The following is a 12,909-nucleotide window of genomic DNA, read 5'->3' on the forward strand; positions in this document are numbered from 1 at the left end:
TTCTGAACATTGCCCAGCAGTCCCTGACATATACTAGTTCATTGGTTGTTTTGTAGAGATGGTGGGAGTGAGGCAAGTGGGCGCAGGAGTTCCTACTATTTTGCTCAGGCTGGTCTCTAAAACGTCTGGCCTCAAGCGATCCTCCTGCCTGAATCTCCCAAAGTGCTTGAATTACAGCTGTGAGTCACCACACCAGCCTGACATACAATAGTTTTAATAGATGTTTGTTAAGTAAATAAATATACAGTATTGATCTGATGATATCCTCCAATAATGAGATGTATTTTTGCTATGTGTCAAGTTCATACTTTCAAGTGCCATACCATATTATTGTAGCCATTTTTAATAAAAATTATTTTATTTATTTTGAGATGAAGTCTCTCTCTGTTGCCCAGGCTGGAGTGCAGTGGTGTGGTCTCGGCTCACTGCAACTTCTGCCTTCTGGGCTCAAGCGAGTCTCCTGCCTCAGCCCCCTGGGTAGCTGGGATTACAGGCACGTGCCACCAAGCCTGGATAATTTAAAAAATTATTTTAAAATATGGCATATTTTTTCTTGCTTTCACTTAGGGTAGTTTAACACAACACTCTCCAACAGAGTTTTCCAGGATAATGGGGATATTTTACACTGTCTAGTATGGTAGCCACTAGCCACCAGTGGTGCCTGAGCCCTTGAAATATGGCTTATACAATTGGAAAGCTGAATTTTTAATTCTATTTCATTTTAATTAATGAAAATTTAAATTTAAGGCTGGGTGCTGTGGCTCATGCCTTTAATCTCAGCACTTTGGGAGGCCAGGAGTTCAAGACCAGCCTGGGCAACATAGTGAGACCCTGTCTCTACAAAAAGTAAAAAAAAAAAAGCCAAGCATGATGGCACGTGCTGTAGTCCTAGCTACTCGGGTGGCTGAGATAGGAGGATTGCTTGAGCTCAGGAGTTCAAGGCTGCAGTGAGCTATGACCATGCCACTGCACTCCAGCCTGGGTGACTGAGCAAGACTCTGTCTCTTAAAACATAATAATAATAGTAATGAAAATTTAAACTTAAATGCCCACATGTGACTAGTGGCTATTGTATTGAACAGCGTTAAGTTCAACCACCTGTTTATCTGGAGGGTGATCTCCTGGAAACCTCATCCCTCTAGAATAACTCCTTTCCCCTAATACACAGAACTTTTATACTGTAAAATCCTTCATGCTGACTTTTGTTCATACTAGAAATCTTTTTTTTTTTTTGAGACAGAGTTTCACTCTTGTTGCCCAGGCTGGAGTACAATGGTCCGATCTCAGTTCATTGTAACCTCCACCTCCGGAATTCAAGCACTTCTCCTGCCTCAGCTTCTTGAGTAGCTGGGATTACAGGTGCCCGCCACGATGCCCAGCTAATGTTTGTATTTTTAGTAGAGGTAGGGTTTTGTGCCTTTAGCTTATTATCAGCAGTAACGAAAAGGCATTATGCTGAGGACGGAGGCATTATGCTGATGAGAAACATGGGAATCAATAGTGATAAGCACCAAAAAGTAGAAAAAGTGACAAGCACAGCAGTTAGGTTGGTGCAAAAGTAACTGCAGTTTTTGAAATTAAAATTAAGTAAAATTAGTTGCCAAGGCCGCACGCGGTGGCTCAAGCCTGTAATCCCAGCACTTTGGGAGGCCGAGACGGGTGGATCACGAGGTCAGGAGATCGAGACCATCCTGGCTAACACGGTGAAACCCCGTCTCTACTAAAAAATACAAAAACACCTAGCCGGGCGAGGTGGCGGGCGCCTGTAGTCCCAGCTACTTGGGAAGCTGAGGCAGGAGAATGGCGTAAACCCGGGAGGCGGAGCTTGCAGTGAGCTGAGATCCGGCCACTGTACTCCAGCCTGGGCGACAGAGCAAGACTGCGTCTCAAAAAAAAAAAAAAAAATTAGTTGCCAAAACCGTAATTATTTTTGCACCAACTTAATACATTAGGTGGGATAATAGAAAAAAAAGCCTGGCCGCGGGCGCAGTGGCTCAAGCCTGTAATCCCAGCACTTTGGGAGGCCGAGACGGGCAGATCACGAGGTCAGGATATCGAGACCATCCTGGCTAACACGGTTAAACCCCGTCTCTACTAAAAAATACAAAAAAAAAAAAACAACAAAAAAAAAAAAACTAGCCGGGCGAGGTGGCGGGCGCCTGTAGTCCAGCTACTCGGGAGGCTGAGGCAGGAGAATGGCGTGAACCCGGGAGGCGGAGTTTGCAGTGAGCTGAGATCCGGCCACTGCACTCCAGCCTGGGCGGCAGAGCGAGACTCCGTCTCAAAAAAAAAAGCCTAAGCTGAAAAGCTAATAGTGGACTTAATAATGAAATAATGATAATTTGGTTTTATTTGAATTTATCTGTAGAGAAGGCAGACAGATAAACAGATAATTCATAAATATTTTAAGGAAAATTTCATGAGAAAAGGTACTAATACTTGTCTTGTGAAGGAGTAAACTTAAGTTATTTGGAAAGTATCTCTCATTCTTAAGTGATGCCAAATAATAAAGATGTTTACAAACATATGTAATGCACATATGTAATTTATGTACAAATATTTCATATGTTTATATGCATACAAACTTTCAGATATTGTGTGGATAGACAGGGGAATCTGTAGTCAAGTGTGATAATAAAAGACTTTAGCTGTTCTTTACTAATTAGATGTTCTTTTAGAATCAAATCTGTAATCTACATAGCGGTAGGAAAAAAAAAAGAAAAGGCAGATTACTCAATTAGCTGCTTGTTTTGTCTACATCATTGCCAAGAAATCTGTTTTTTTTTTTTTTAAACTGTTCAGAGTATACCTTTAAGTAATACCTGGAATTGTGATACTTTGTTTTTTAAAATTTTTATTTATTTATCTTTTTTTTTTTTTTTGAGACGGAGTCTTGCTCTGTCGCCCAGGCTGGATTGCAGTGGTGCAATCCTAGCTCACTGCAACCTCTGCCTCCAGGGTTCAAGTGATTTTCCTGCCTCAGCCTCCCGGGTAGCTGGGACTACAGGTGCATGCCACCACGCCCAGCTAATTTTTTTATTTTTAGTAGACACAGGGTTTCACCGTGTTAACCAGGATGGTCTTGATCTCCTGACTTTGTGATCTGCCCACCTCGGCCTCCCAAAGTGCTGTAATTACAGGCATGAGCCACCACGCCCGGCTATACTTTTTTTTAAAAAAATCATTCTATTTATAGTTATAACACTTTATGCTTTGTAATTTGCATATTTATATTAAGGAATTTAAACCGAAAAGTTTCTGCAATTAAAAAAATGATTTCTAAGTTTAAATAGATGTTAAATATAGCTATTTAATTTCAGATGAAAAAATAAAAGGTAAGTATTTAGTTTATAGTGTCTTAGAAACCTGATAATTGAAATAATTATTTCTTTAAATTTTAGGTATTTAATACCCTCACCCAAGCTAGATGAGTTTCCCTAGACTAGGACCCGGTCTGTTTGAGGTTTTTAGCAATATTCTTCTGCCCTACGTAAAAAAACGCATCTAGATAACTATGATGCGTTATAGGCTAGTAGAATCTCGCCTGTCTTCCTGCCACTGGCTTTGAATCTTGAACTGCCACCAGGTGTCATGCTAGCATTTTAATTGAAGCCTAATATACTTAATTAAATATTTCTGAACTGGTCAAATTTAGTATACTAAATGTATATCATGAAACAGGAGTATAATAGAGCATTACTAAATTAAAGGAAAAGGCTATAAATAAGCTCTTCTTGTGCACTAGAACAAACAGTTGACTTGTGTATTTCTCCTTGCTCAGCACTAATCCCTTGCCTCGCATTGTTATCGTCTACCGCAGTAAACTTACAGCAGAGCATGTATTTGTGATCATGTGCCTTAAAATGAAAAAGAAAACCTTGCAAGCCCTGCTTTAAAGTCGATATATTACTCACACACACACGGAGACACACGCATGCACATTCACACACTCAAGCCTTGAATTTAAACTGGCTTTTATCATCCTAGGGAATTCAAAGTATACATTACTTGAGCTCTGAGCATCCGCTTTAATAGAATATAGACTACCTGGGTCAAGATGCACAATATCTGGCATGACTCTGCAGTTTCTGAAGATACACTCTGTACTTATGTGGGTGGATTTTGAAGCCAGCCCCAGGACCTACACACGTGTTCCAGAACACCCCATGGAAGCCTTCCCAAAAAACGGATTGCTCCAGATATCTTGGCCAAATTTCTAGGCCAAAAGCCTTGACTAATGCAAAGCCTCCCTTGTTGTGGAGAGCCTTGTCTACCTGGTTAAAATATAACTCAAATGGTTTCTCAAAAAGAAGTTATGAGAAAATGAGTCACAAGACCCCATGTAGACCTTTTGCAGATGCCCAGTCCACTTATGCCAACATGCAATGTATTCTGAAAGTTTGTTCCACAGCTTCAAAAGAAAACAAAATGTTTAATGAGTGCAGTGCCTCCTGTTTATTAAGGAGGCATTGATATAACTAAACAAGGTAATATGTGCAAAGTACATGGCAAAGCAGTATACATATGTCAATTGCTGTTATGTTTCAGTAATCCTTAGATGAAATAACCTACTGAGAATAAGAGTGGGGTAAAATACTTAAGGGAAAAAGCAAATAGGTTATCATATGCAGCACATTTAAGTCTTAAAAGGCAGAAAATATTTTTAAAATACTTGTATATTCTGCCTTTAAAAATCTAACATTAAAAGAAATGTATATGAATTGCAAGATAAAAGATTTCTTGGATTAGTGCTAAGGTTCTGACTATCCCCTTAAAGTTGTGTAAACAGGCGAATTCAAACAAACTCAAAGATAATAAGAATAATTTTCTTCATACAACTTAGAAATTTAGAAGTTTAAGTTAAAAGTCATTTTGGAGAAAATAGCACATTTTCTTCCTGGTTTGGGCATCCAGTAGTGCAAAGTTGCCTTTAAAATTCATAATTAGCACTATTGTAATTACATAACTACTTCTAGTGGATAAAAAAGGGGTAATTACCAAGCCTGAGTTTTGGTAGGACCATTCAAAATTTTATGACTGAAAAATCCTATTCACGTACCTGAATATTTCTATTTCCCCAAGCCACCTGTTCTTAGAAAGTTGGATTCCAATTTGATTTTTTCTTAAACACTAAAACTTGACTTCTGTAAATATAGAAAACCAAGGGCCTAATAAAATTATTAATCTGCTTAATTTGTAATTTCTTTTTAGTGGAGAAGTGAACATGTAGATATTTATAGTTATCCATTGGGCTTGACTGCTAAGTGTGAAGATCTTACTTGTCATGGAAAATGGAGTAGATTACAATTGCCATGTCATCTTTTCCAGAGGTACTGGGCAGAGGCAGGTGGCAGACCTGACATGCCTAGCTGCTGCCAAAGATTCTTGCTATGATGCTGTTAGAATCTTCGTGGATTATTAAGCCATACGTGGACTTTTTTGTTCCTACAGGTCTTTGCTTGGCTGTTCTTTCCCATATCTTCTGTGCCAGGTACTCCATGTTTGCAGCTAAACTTCTGACTCACATGATGGCAGCCAGCTTATGTACACAGGTAGGAGAGTGCTGGCATTTATGATTTATCATGAGATGTCTGTGTTTCTTCTTCTTTGGTCCTTGAACTGAGTGTAAAAGTAAAGTTTAATCTCAACTTAGTTGAAATAAACTTGTTTACTTTTGCAGTGGAAGAGAATGGGGCTAGGAGAGTCATGTAAGGAAAATTAGGCCTAAAATGCTTCTTTCTACAGAGAAGCACCTTAATATCATTGCTTACAAAAAAAGCTTCTTATCACAAAGTATCATATTGTCAGCTAATATATGCTGAATGTGTTTGTAATTTATATATACATTAAAATTAACATATTAATCTGTTTGAAATATGCTGTGTTATAAATTCTTTATGTGTAGGACGTTAAGATGATGTAAACTTTTGAAGTATCTGGACACTTTGTATTGTTTCCTATAATATAATAGTTTGATAGAACATTTTCTTTTGAAAAATCAATCAGTTTTCTATGGTAGAAGAAACTGTGAAAAACATTGACTTATTAGCAATGTTAATTTAAAGTATCTAGTTTAAAGCACCGTGTAAAGCACAGAAACCAGAACAAAAGATGAAATTAGATGCTTTTTCTATCCATACAGTGTTTATAGTCTAGAAAAGCAGATGTACATATAAGTAACTATAATTCAGTGTGATGTGTGAACATAGACCATTTGCAAACTACTCTATGAAAATAGATGAAGGCTTAATTCATTTTTTTAAAATTTTTCTCTGATGGTCAAGAAAATCTTAGAGGAGATGATATTGAGCTGGGACTCAAATGAGTGAAAATTCAGTTTGTTGATAAGGACTAAAAAGGGCCTAGACATTTATATAGGCAAAGGAAAAAAAGCATAATTACTTCTACTTTAAGGCTGAAATTATAGATCCAGGCAGAAAGAATATTCTATATAATGTTCTTATTGAGATACTTTTTAATATTGTTTTATAAAATTAGAAAATCCCACTCTTCTGGATGGGGAGACACTACTGCAATGCAGACAATACTCTATTGATTGGGTGCTGGTCATATGTGTGTATTCAATTTGTGTGCATTTATTGTGCTGTAGACATGATTTGCATAGTTTTTTTAGAATGCTAAAGTGCATTTATTGAACTCTGGATAGAACTTGAAAAAAATAGCATTTGTGGTGGAGCTGAAATATAAAATGGAAAATTATCTTAAATATTGGGATTCTGTCACACTTTTTTGTTCTACGAGTGAAAATGGCCTGTAAATTCCACACTCTATTTTTCAGGGAATAATTAAGTGCTGGATTCTACACAGAGGTCTCTGATTGGGTTTTTAAAGGCCCTATGAGCCATGAGAAGTAGCAGTGGTTACCAAAGGGACTTGCTTTGAATTTCACAAGGCTATTTATATTGCCTTTGTGACCTGTCTTAGCTGTTTGATCTCGCCTTTGCTTCTTGAATCTAATATATTAGAAAACCCACCTTCCATAATTAGAGTTTACTTGGCTGTATTCACTACCCACTCTGGTGATTTTTTGGCAGCAGAATTTGTGCAAGACTTAATTATAGCACTATAGAATTACAGACAACTCTTCAGTGTCCTAGCAGACAAATTTTCTCATGTCTAGGGATGTGAAAGACAAAACCAGGATTTCTATGTTGGAGCATTAACTTTTGATTCATGTTGTATTTAACATTGATTTTGGAGAAAATGGTCAGTCATATCCATGTTTTTCAGTATATTTTTAGAATAAATGAAACAAGATAGCATGAAAAATCATGTAATGTATGACTTGTGACATGAAATAACTAAAAAAGCATTTTCATATCTCATTTTTGGCAGGAAGAATTGGTATATTATTGATAGAAGATAGTTTATTTCAAAATGCTTTATCTACTTAGATTTAAAAATGCCCTCTGAGTTAAGAAGAATAGTTACCTCCCTTAAAACCTTTTAGATAAGGCTTTAAAAAATTCTTAGGCCCCCAAAACAAGAAGCTGACTACAGTAAGTTGGGCCCCCACCCTACATAAATTTTAAAGTCATGTTTATAGCTCCAGTTATAGAATCTTCCAACAGGAGTTATTACAGTTCCAGACTTGGATCTTTCATTTGGGATCCGCTGTCAATGTTATATTGTCATTTTTGGAGATTGAGTTAACTCTAGAGAAGTCTTCAAAAAATACAGGCTTGGCCTATGGTTCTTTAGCTAAGAGGGAAAATTCTGTAGCTGACCTAGAGTGTTTGAGTTGTGAATACTTTGCAGACAAGTCTGCCAAGACCATTCATTTTCAAATCTTTATTAATGAACTAGGACTAAGTAGAATGGCTTTTGTAGAGAAGGGAAGAATAGAAATGCAATAGTCCTGAATTTCCTTTTGGAGCAATGTGGTATAATGGAATCAGAAAGTCAGGAATCAGAAAGTCAGGAAAATATGCTCGTCTAGCTCTACTTTCCACTTCTAGAAATATGTGGACTATTATAACCATAATTTATTGTGTGTATGTGTGTATCTATGTATGTATGTGTGTGTGTATTTATATATATTCATGATTGGAGGAATATAGATACAAATCCAAAGATGATTCCTGCTTTAAAAATAAAGATTCTGCTTTAATCTGGAGTTTGTCATTATAGCCCCTTTGAAAATCATGGACTATAAAATACCAGTAGGTGGCAGTAGAAGATTTATTTTTCTCCCTTAAATTTGCCAGTCTCTAGCCATGACAGCATTCAGTAAAAAATTTGAGAGATGCTTTCATAGTACTTCTTTAACTGGGCTAGAGGGTGTTGGTCTGCAGCATAGCAAATACATATTTGTGGTTTCCTACCTTTGTCTTTTTATCCTCTTTATTCAGAATTTAATTAAATGCAAAAGTGCCATAAGAAAAGATTGTACTCCACTGGTTTGAATATATCTTTCTACTGCTTATATATATTCAAATTCAGGGACATAAAATCACTTTCATCACTATATTTATGAGCATTAAGTGTGTTATTGATACAGAAAAATGTGTTTATTATGTCACAGAAGCTTTGAGATAGAGGTCTCTATTTTCAGTTTATCAAAAAACATACATATTTCTTCAATACCAAGTTATTTTTTTCTCACTTATATAAATGAAAATGATTAAATGGCAAGAAATTGTGGAGCGCTTCAAGTATTATGTGAAAAAACAGCAAACAAATTTGCATGGTATTGGGTGATATTTCTGAGAAAAATATCTAATTATATCTTTGGGATTTTTATCTTTGAATCACATTGCCAACCCATGTGTGCCCCGATAAGGCTGGTAAACAACTAGTCACAAAGGGCAAGTTTGCAGTTCAGGGTTCTCAGTTCTGGAGGTTCTGTCAGGAAAAGCAATCTTCCAAATCTAAAAAAAGAACAGAAGTTTCCTAATAGAAAACATGATGATAAGATAGAACTGTATTTACTCTGATTAATAATACTTAACAAGGGAAAATATTTGTTTTTCTTCTCTATGGTTGGTTATTTGTACAGCGTAAACATATTTTCTGAAACTAAATAGCAAATTCATCTAGAAATGATGTGTGTAAGTCTGTACATTTACCAGCAAGACTATAGCTTAGGGACCTATTCTCTGGAATTTAAAAAAGTTGGACTGTTACTGTCTTTTGTCCACTTTCTCATTGTGCAACATTTTGGGATGTCATTTTGCAATGTCCTGTTTCCCAGGAAGGATCCTACTCAGACACCCTTGCGAAAAGCTTCTGCTTTAATCTGGAATTATGTCATTCTTGCTTTGAGTATCTAGCATCTTTGGGAATCTTTGACCGTGCATGACTAAAGGCAGAAGTCCTGTGTGACTTCCCAAATGCTAGCTCCTTCTGGATACTATGAATCCTGGTTTCTGTTCCAGCAGTTTGCGCTGTTTTGTTGAGATTGCCAACACAAGAAAGTCATTGTGTGAGTAAGGCTTGAAGACACATATGTAACAAGCATATTTTAACTGAAGCAGAGTGAGATAGAGATGGTAAAATGTTCATTAGTCAGAACAGAATTTTCCTTAGTTGGAAGTTTTTGCTAATCACTTATTAACCAGAATATCCTTTGTTGTTTCTACTTTTTTTGCTAAGAAAAAAAGTATGTAGGAGTTTAAGTACAAGGATCAAAATTAAATCTTGCTTTGAAGATTAGGAAATTGAGAAGCAGAGGGTCATTTTTCAGTAGAACATTTATGATTATATGTTAGTGCAGACATAAATGGATCAAGAAGGTAACAACGAAGTGTTTCCTAAACTTCAATGTCGGCATCTTGTTACAATTCGGATAGTGCATCAGTGAGTCTATGGTGGGTTTCCAGATCCTACTTGTTAAGATATTAGATTAGCTATATTATAACCCCAAAACATCTCTGGTGGTTGTTGTTGCTGCTGCTGTTGCTGTTATTATTATTACTAAATCCATATAATCAAGCTCTTTTTCTTAGTATGAAATTTTATTTAAGACATCCCATTTATTAATTTTTTTTAGTTTCATTTCAAATATTATTGCCTTTAAAATGACTTGCATACTTGTATCTTTCCCTAATTAATGAAAGGCTGCTGCTGTGTCCTTCTGACTTTTTTTTCTTTTTTCTAAGAAAGGGAAAGGTTCTTAGGCAAGTGGACTAAGAGATAATTTAGAGTATGAACAAGGCTTTTATTCTGGTCATTCTCACAGCATTTGAAAATTTGCAAAACTTCTCAGTGTTGTTTTGGACATAAAATAAACTACTAGAAAGAAGATATAACTAGTTCCCCTGCCCCAAGTTCATTCTTTTCTACCAAGATCTCGTAGGTGGCCTCGCCCTACTACAAAGGTATTGAGTATGTAAGCCTTTTTTTTTTTTTTTTTTGTACAATTAACTGTATTTACTTGTGTCTTTATGTAGATATTGGGGTATTTAACTGTATCTTTTCTTCATGTAGAGATTAGTTTGGTGAATATGAATAAAGACATTCTGCACACAGATATGAATATACATTTAAGTTGAGTTTATTAAACTATTTGACTCAATTTAGGTATGCTCAATGTATGGCGAAAATATTATTACATTCATGACTGAGTGACCATTCAACATTCAATAGTGAAATTAAAACTAAAAAATTGAGTAAACCCACATCTCAGGTCAAGACCATTGTTCATCCAGCAGCTCGACCACTTCCATCTCATCTATCATATGCACAGTATTGAGACTGTGCAATGAGAAATACCAAGCAAGATGCATACACACACACACGAAGCATGTAAATAATAACCTAAAACACTAACCTCATAGTAAGAACCAAGTATATAAAGAGAAAAAAATCTCTTCCTCTGTAGTATACTATGTAGTACTACATAGGCTGAGAATAAGGGATCCCAGCTTACAGAGTCTCTGGGGAGGAAATGGAATCTGACCTGGTTGTTGAAGAGTGCATAAGATTTGAAGACTTAGCATGTGACACATTCTAGGCAAGGAAAAGAACAAGAACAAAGACATCGTGGTTATAGTGATCCTGGCTGCTTTCACTTGAGTAAGGCTTGAAGATCCCACAGAGAAATAGGTAAGTTTTGACTGCAGGTGAGGCAGCTCCCCATTGTCTGAGAACCATGAGGAGTTACAGAGTCACCAATGGAGTTAGTCCAAAAAGTCACAATATGAAAGGAGTGTTTTTAAGGATTAATCTGGCAATGAGGGATTAAAGGAAAAATGAATTAAAGAAGATAAGAGACTCTAATTAGGGAGAGTAGAGAGGTTGGGTGGATTGCTTTTACCATCATCCAGTTAGGATGGGTTCTGAGCTTAGACAATGGTAATGGCAATGAGAATTCAAAGGAAGGAATAAGGACTAATAAAAATATCGTATTTTGCTTTATTAAATTTCTGCACTTTCTTGTCTTCTGTCTTTAAATCAATAAAAAAGCCACATTGCAAATTTTATTTACTAAACATTAATGCAATACTTATTACATATTACAAGAGGTAGGGATTATGAGGTAGGTATTAATATTATTCTTATTTTACAGATTAGGAAATTGCAACATAAAGAGTTGAATTACCTGCCGTAGGTCACATAGTGGTAAGTAACAGAGCTAGTATTTGAACACAGCAGCCAGCCTCCAGTCCTTTTTTAAACTGCTATACTAAGTTGCTTCATAAATGAGGAATTAATGAAATTTACTCTGTCACCAAATGAGAGAGATTTTTAAGGTGACTGTGAAACTAGTGGTTTCATTTGACTTAAATAGAAAAGTGGAAAGGTTTAATAGTTGGAGAGTGGTATGTGCAATTTTCAGCATGAGGAGTTTAAGGATTCCATAGCATAGAGATTTAGATGTTATCTACATAAATGTAGAACTTCTTGACACTTTAAAATAGGTTCTCTGAGACAGGTTGGGTAGAGAGCCTGTGTAGATAGAATACATATACCTAATGTCATTAAGGGCTGAACTTTATGGCACTGAATTTAGTAATTTACACATACTACATTATTTACTCTTATAACAACCAAATGAGGTGGATACTGTTATCATCCCTAAAGAGAATAAGAGATATTCAGTTACCTGCCCTAACCTACATAGGTAGAACATTGAAGGAAGAAGAAATTGAAGCCAGATGGGTCTGGCTCCAAAACTCGTGCATTTAGAGACCATGCTATGTGGAATGAGAAGGATCACTACAAGAGGATTGGAAAAATGTTAAAGTTTTTGAAGCCAAGGAAGGAAAAGGGTTTCAAATGGAAGGATTTGTGCATCATGAGGAGATTAGTTCTCAAATTTGGCAAGAACAAGGTCCCTAGAAACTTGGAGAGAAATTATGAAAATTAGAAAAGGTTTAAGAGTAAATGGGTAGGAAGAAAATAGATGAGACTATCAGACCACAGCTGTGAAGTTTGTCAATGAAAGAAGAAGGCAATCAAAGCACAGGAAGTGGGGAACAATTATGGCGACTCTGATCATAGAAGGTTTGCTGGAGGGAATCTGGCCCCTAGGGCTGCCACCCAAGGGGCAGGTCTCCCCCATCTCCTCCACTGGTATTTTCTTTCCTTGAAAGAGAACTTCCTATTGAAGTTTGTTGAAAGGGTAATAGGAACTAGTAAGTTTCTCTTTGATCCATGTGTTTATTTATATGTTGTGATTAATTTGAATTATTTAGGTCTAGGCAAGTGACTCCCTGCTAGTGCACCTCACCTAATCACGTTATATCTAGGAGAAAATTAGAACTCTAGTTTGAGCTTTCTTTTTCCATTTCTTGAATCCAAATTTCTGTGACAGCCTTACATTTTTGGTGTTGTTACTATTGAACTTTATGTAAACTTGCAATCAATCATGAAACAAATTTATAATTAGCAATTATCAAATAATTATATAAGTCATTCTACAACCAAAAATATTAATGTTATGCT

At 36.3% G+C, this 12,909-nt stretch overlaps 1 protein-coding gene across 4 annotated transcripts in view; it reads left to right on the forward strand.

Moving 5' to 3' along the window:
- ADGRV1 (adhesion G protein-coupled receptor V1) overlaps window positions 1-12,909 on the forward strand; it is a 585,058-nt gene that overhangs the window by 274,847 nt on the left and 297,302 nt on the right. For all 4 annotated transcript variants that reach the window (XM_031666293.1, XM_031666294.1, XM_031666295.1 and 1 more), the window contains one exon: window positions 5,452-5,552. In XM_031666293.1, the coding sequence (XP_031522153.1) occupies window positions 5,452-5,552 (101 nt within the window). The remainder of the gene's footprint in view (window positions 1-5,451; window positions 5,553-12,909) is intronic.

This window comes from Papio anubis, chromosome 5, assembly GCF_008728515.1.
Source record: "Papio anubis isolate 15944 chromosome 5, Panubis1.0, whole genome shotgun sequence".
NCBI lineage: Eukaryota > Metazoa > Chordata > Mammalia > Primates > Cercopithecidae > Papio > Papio anubis.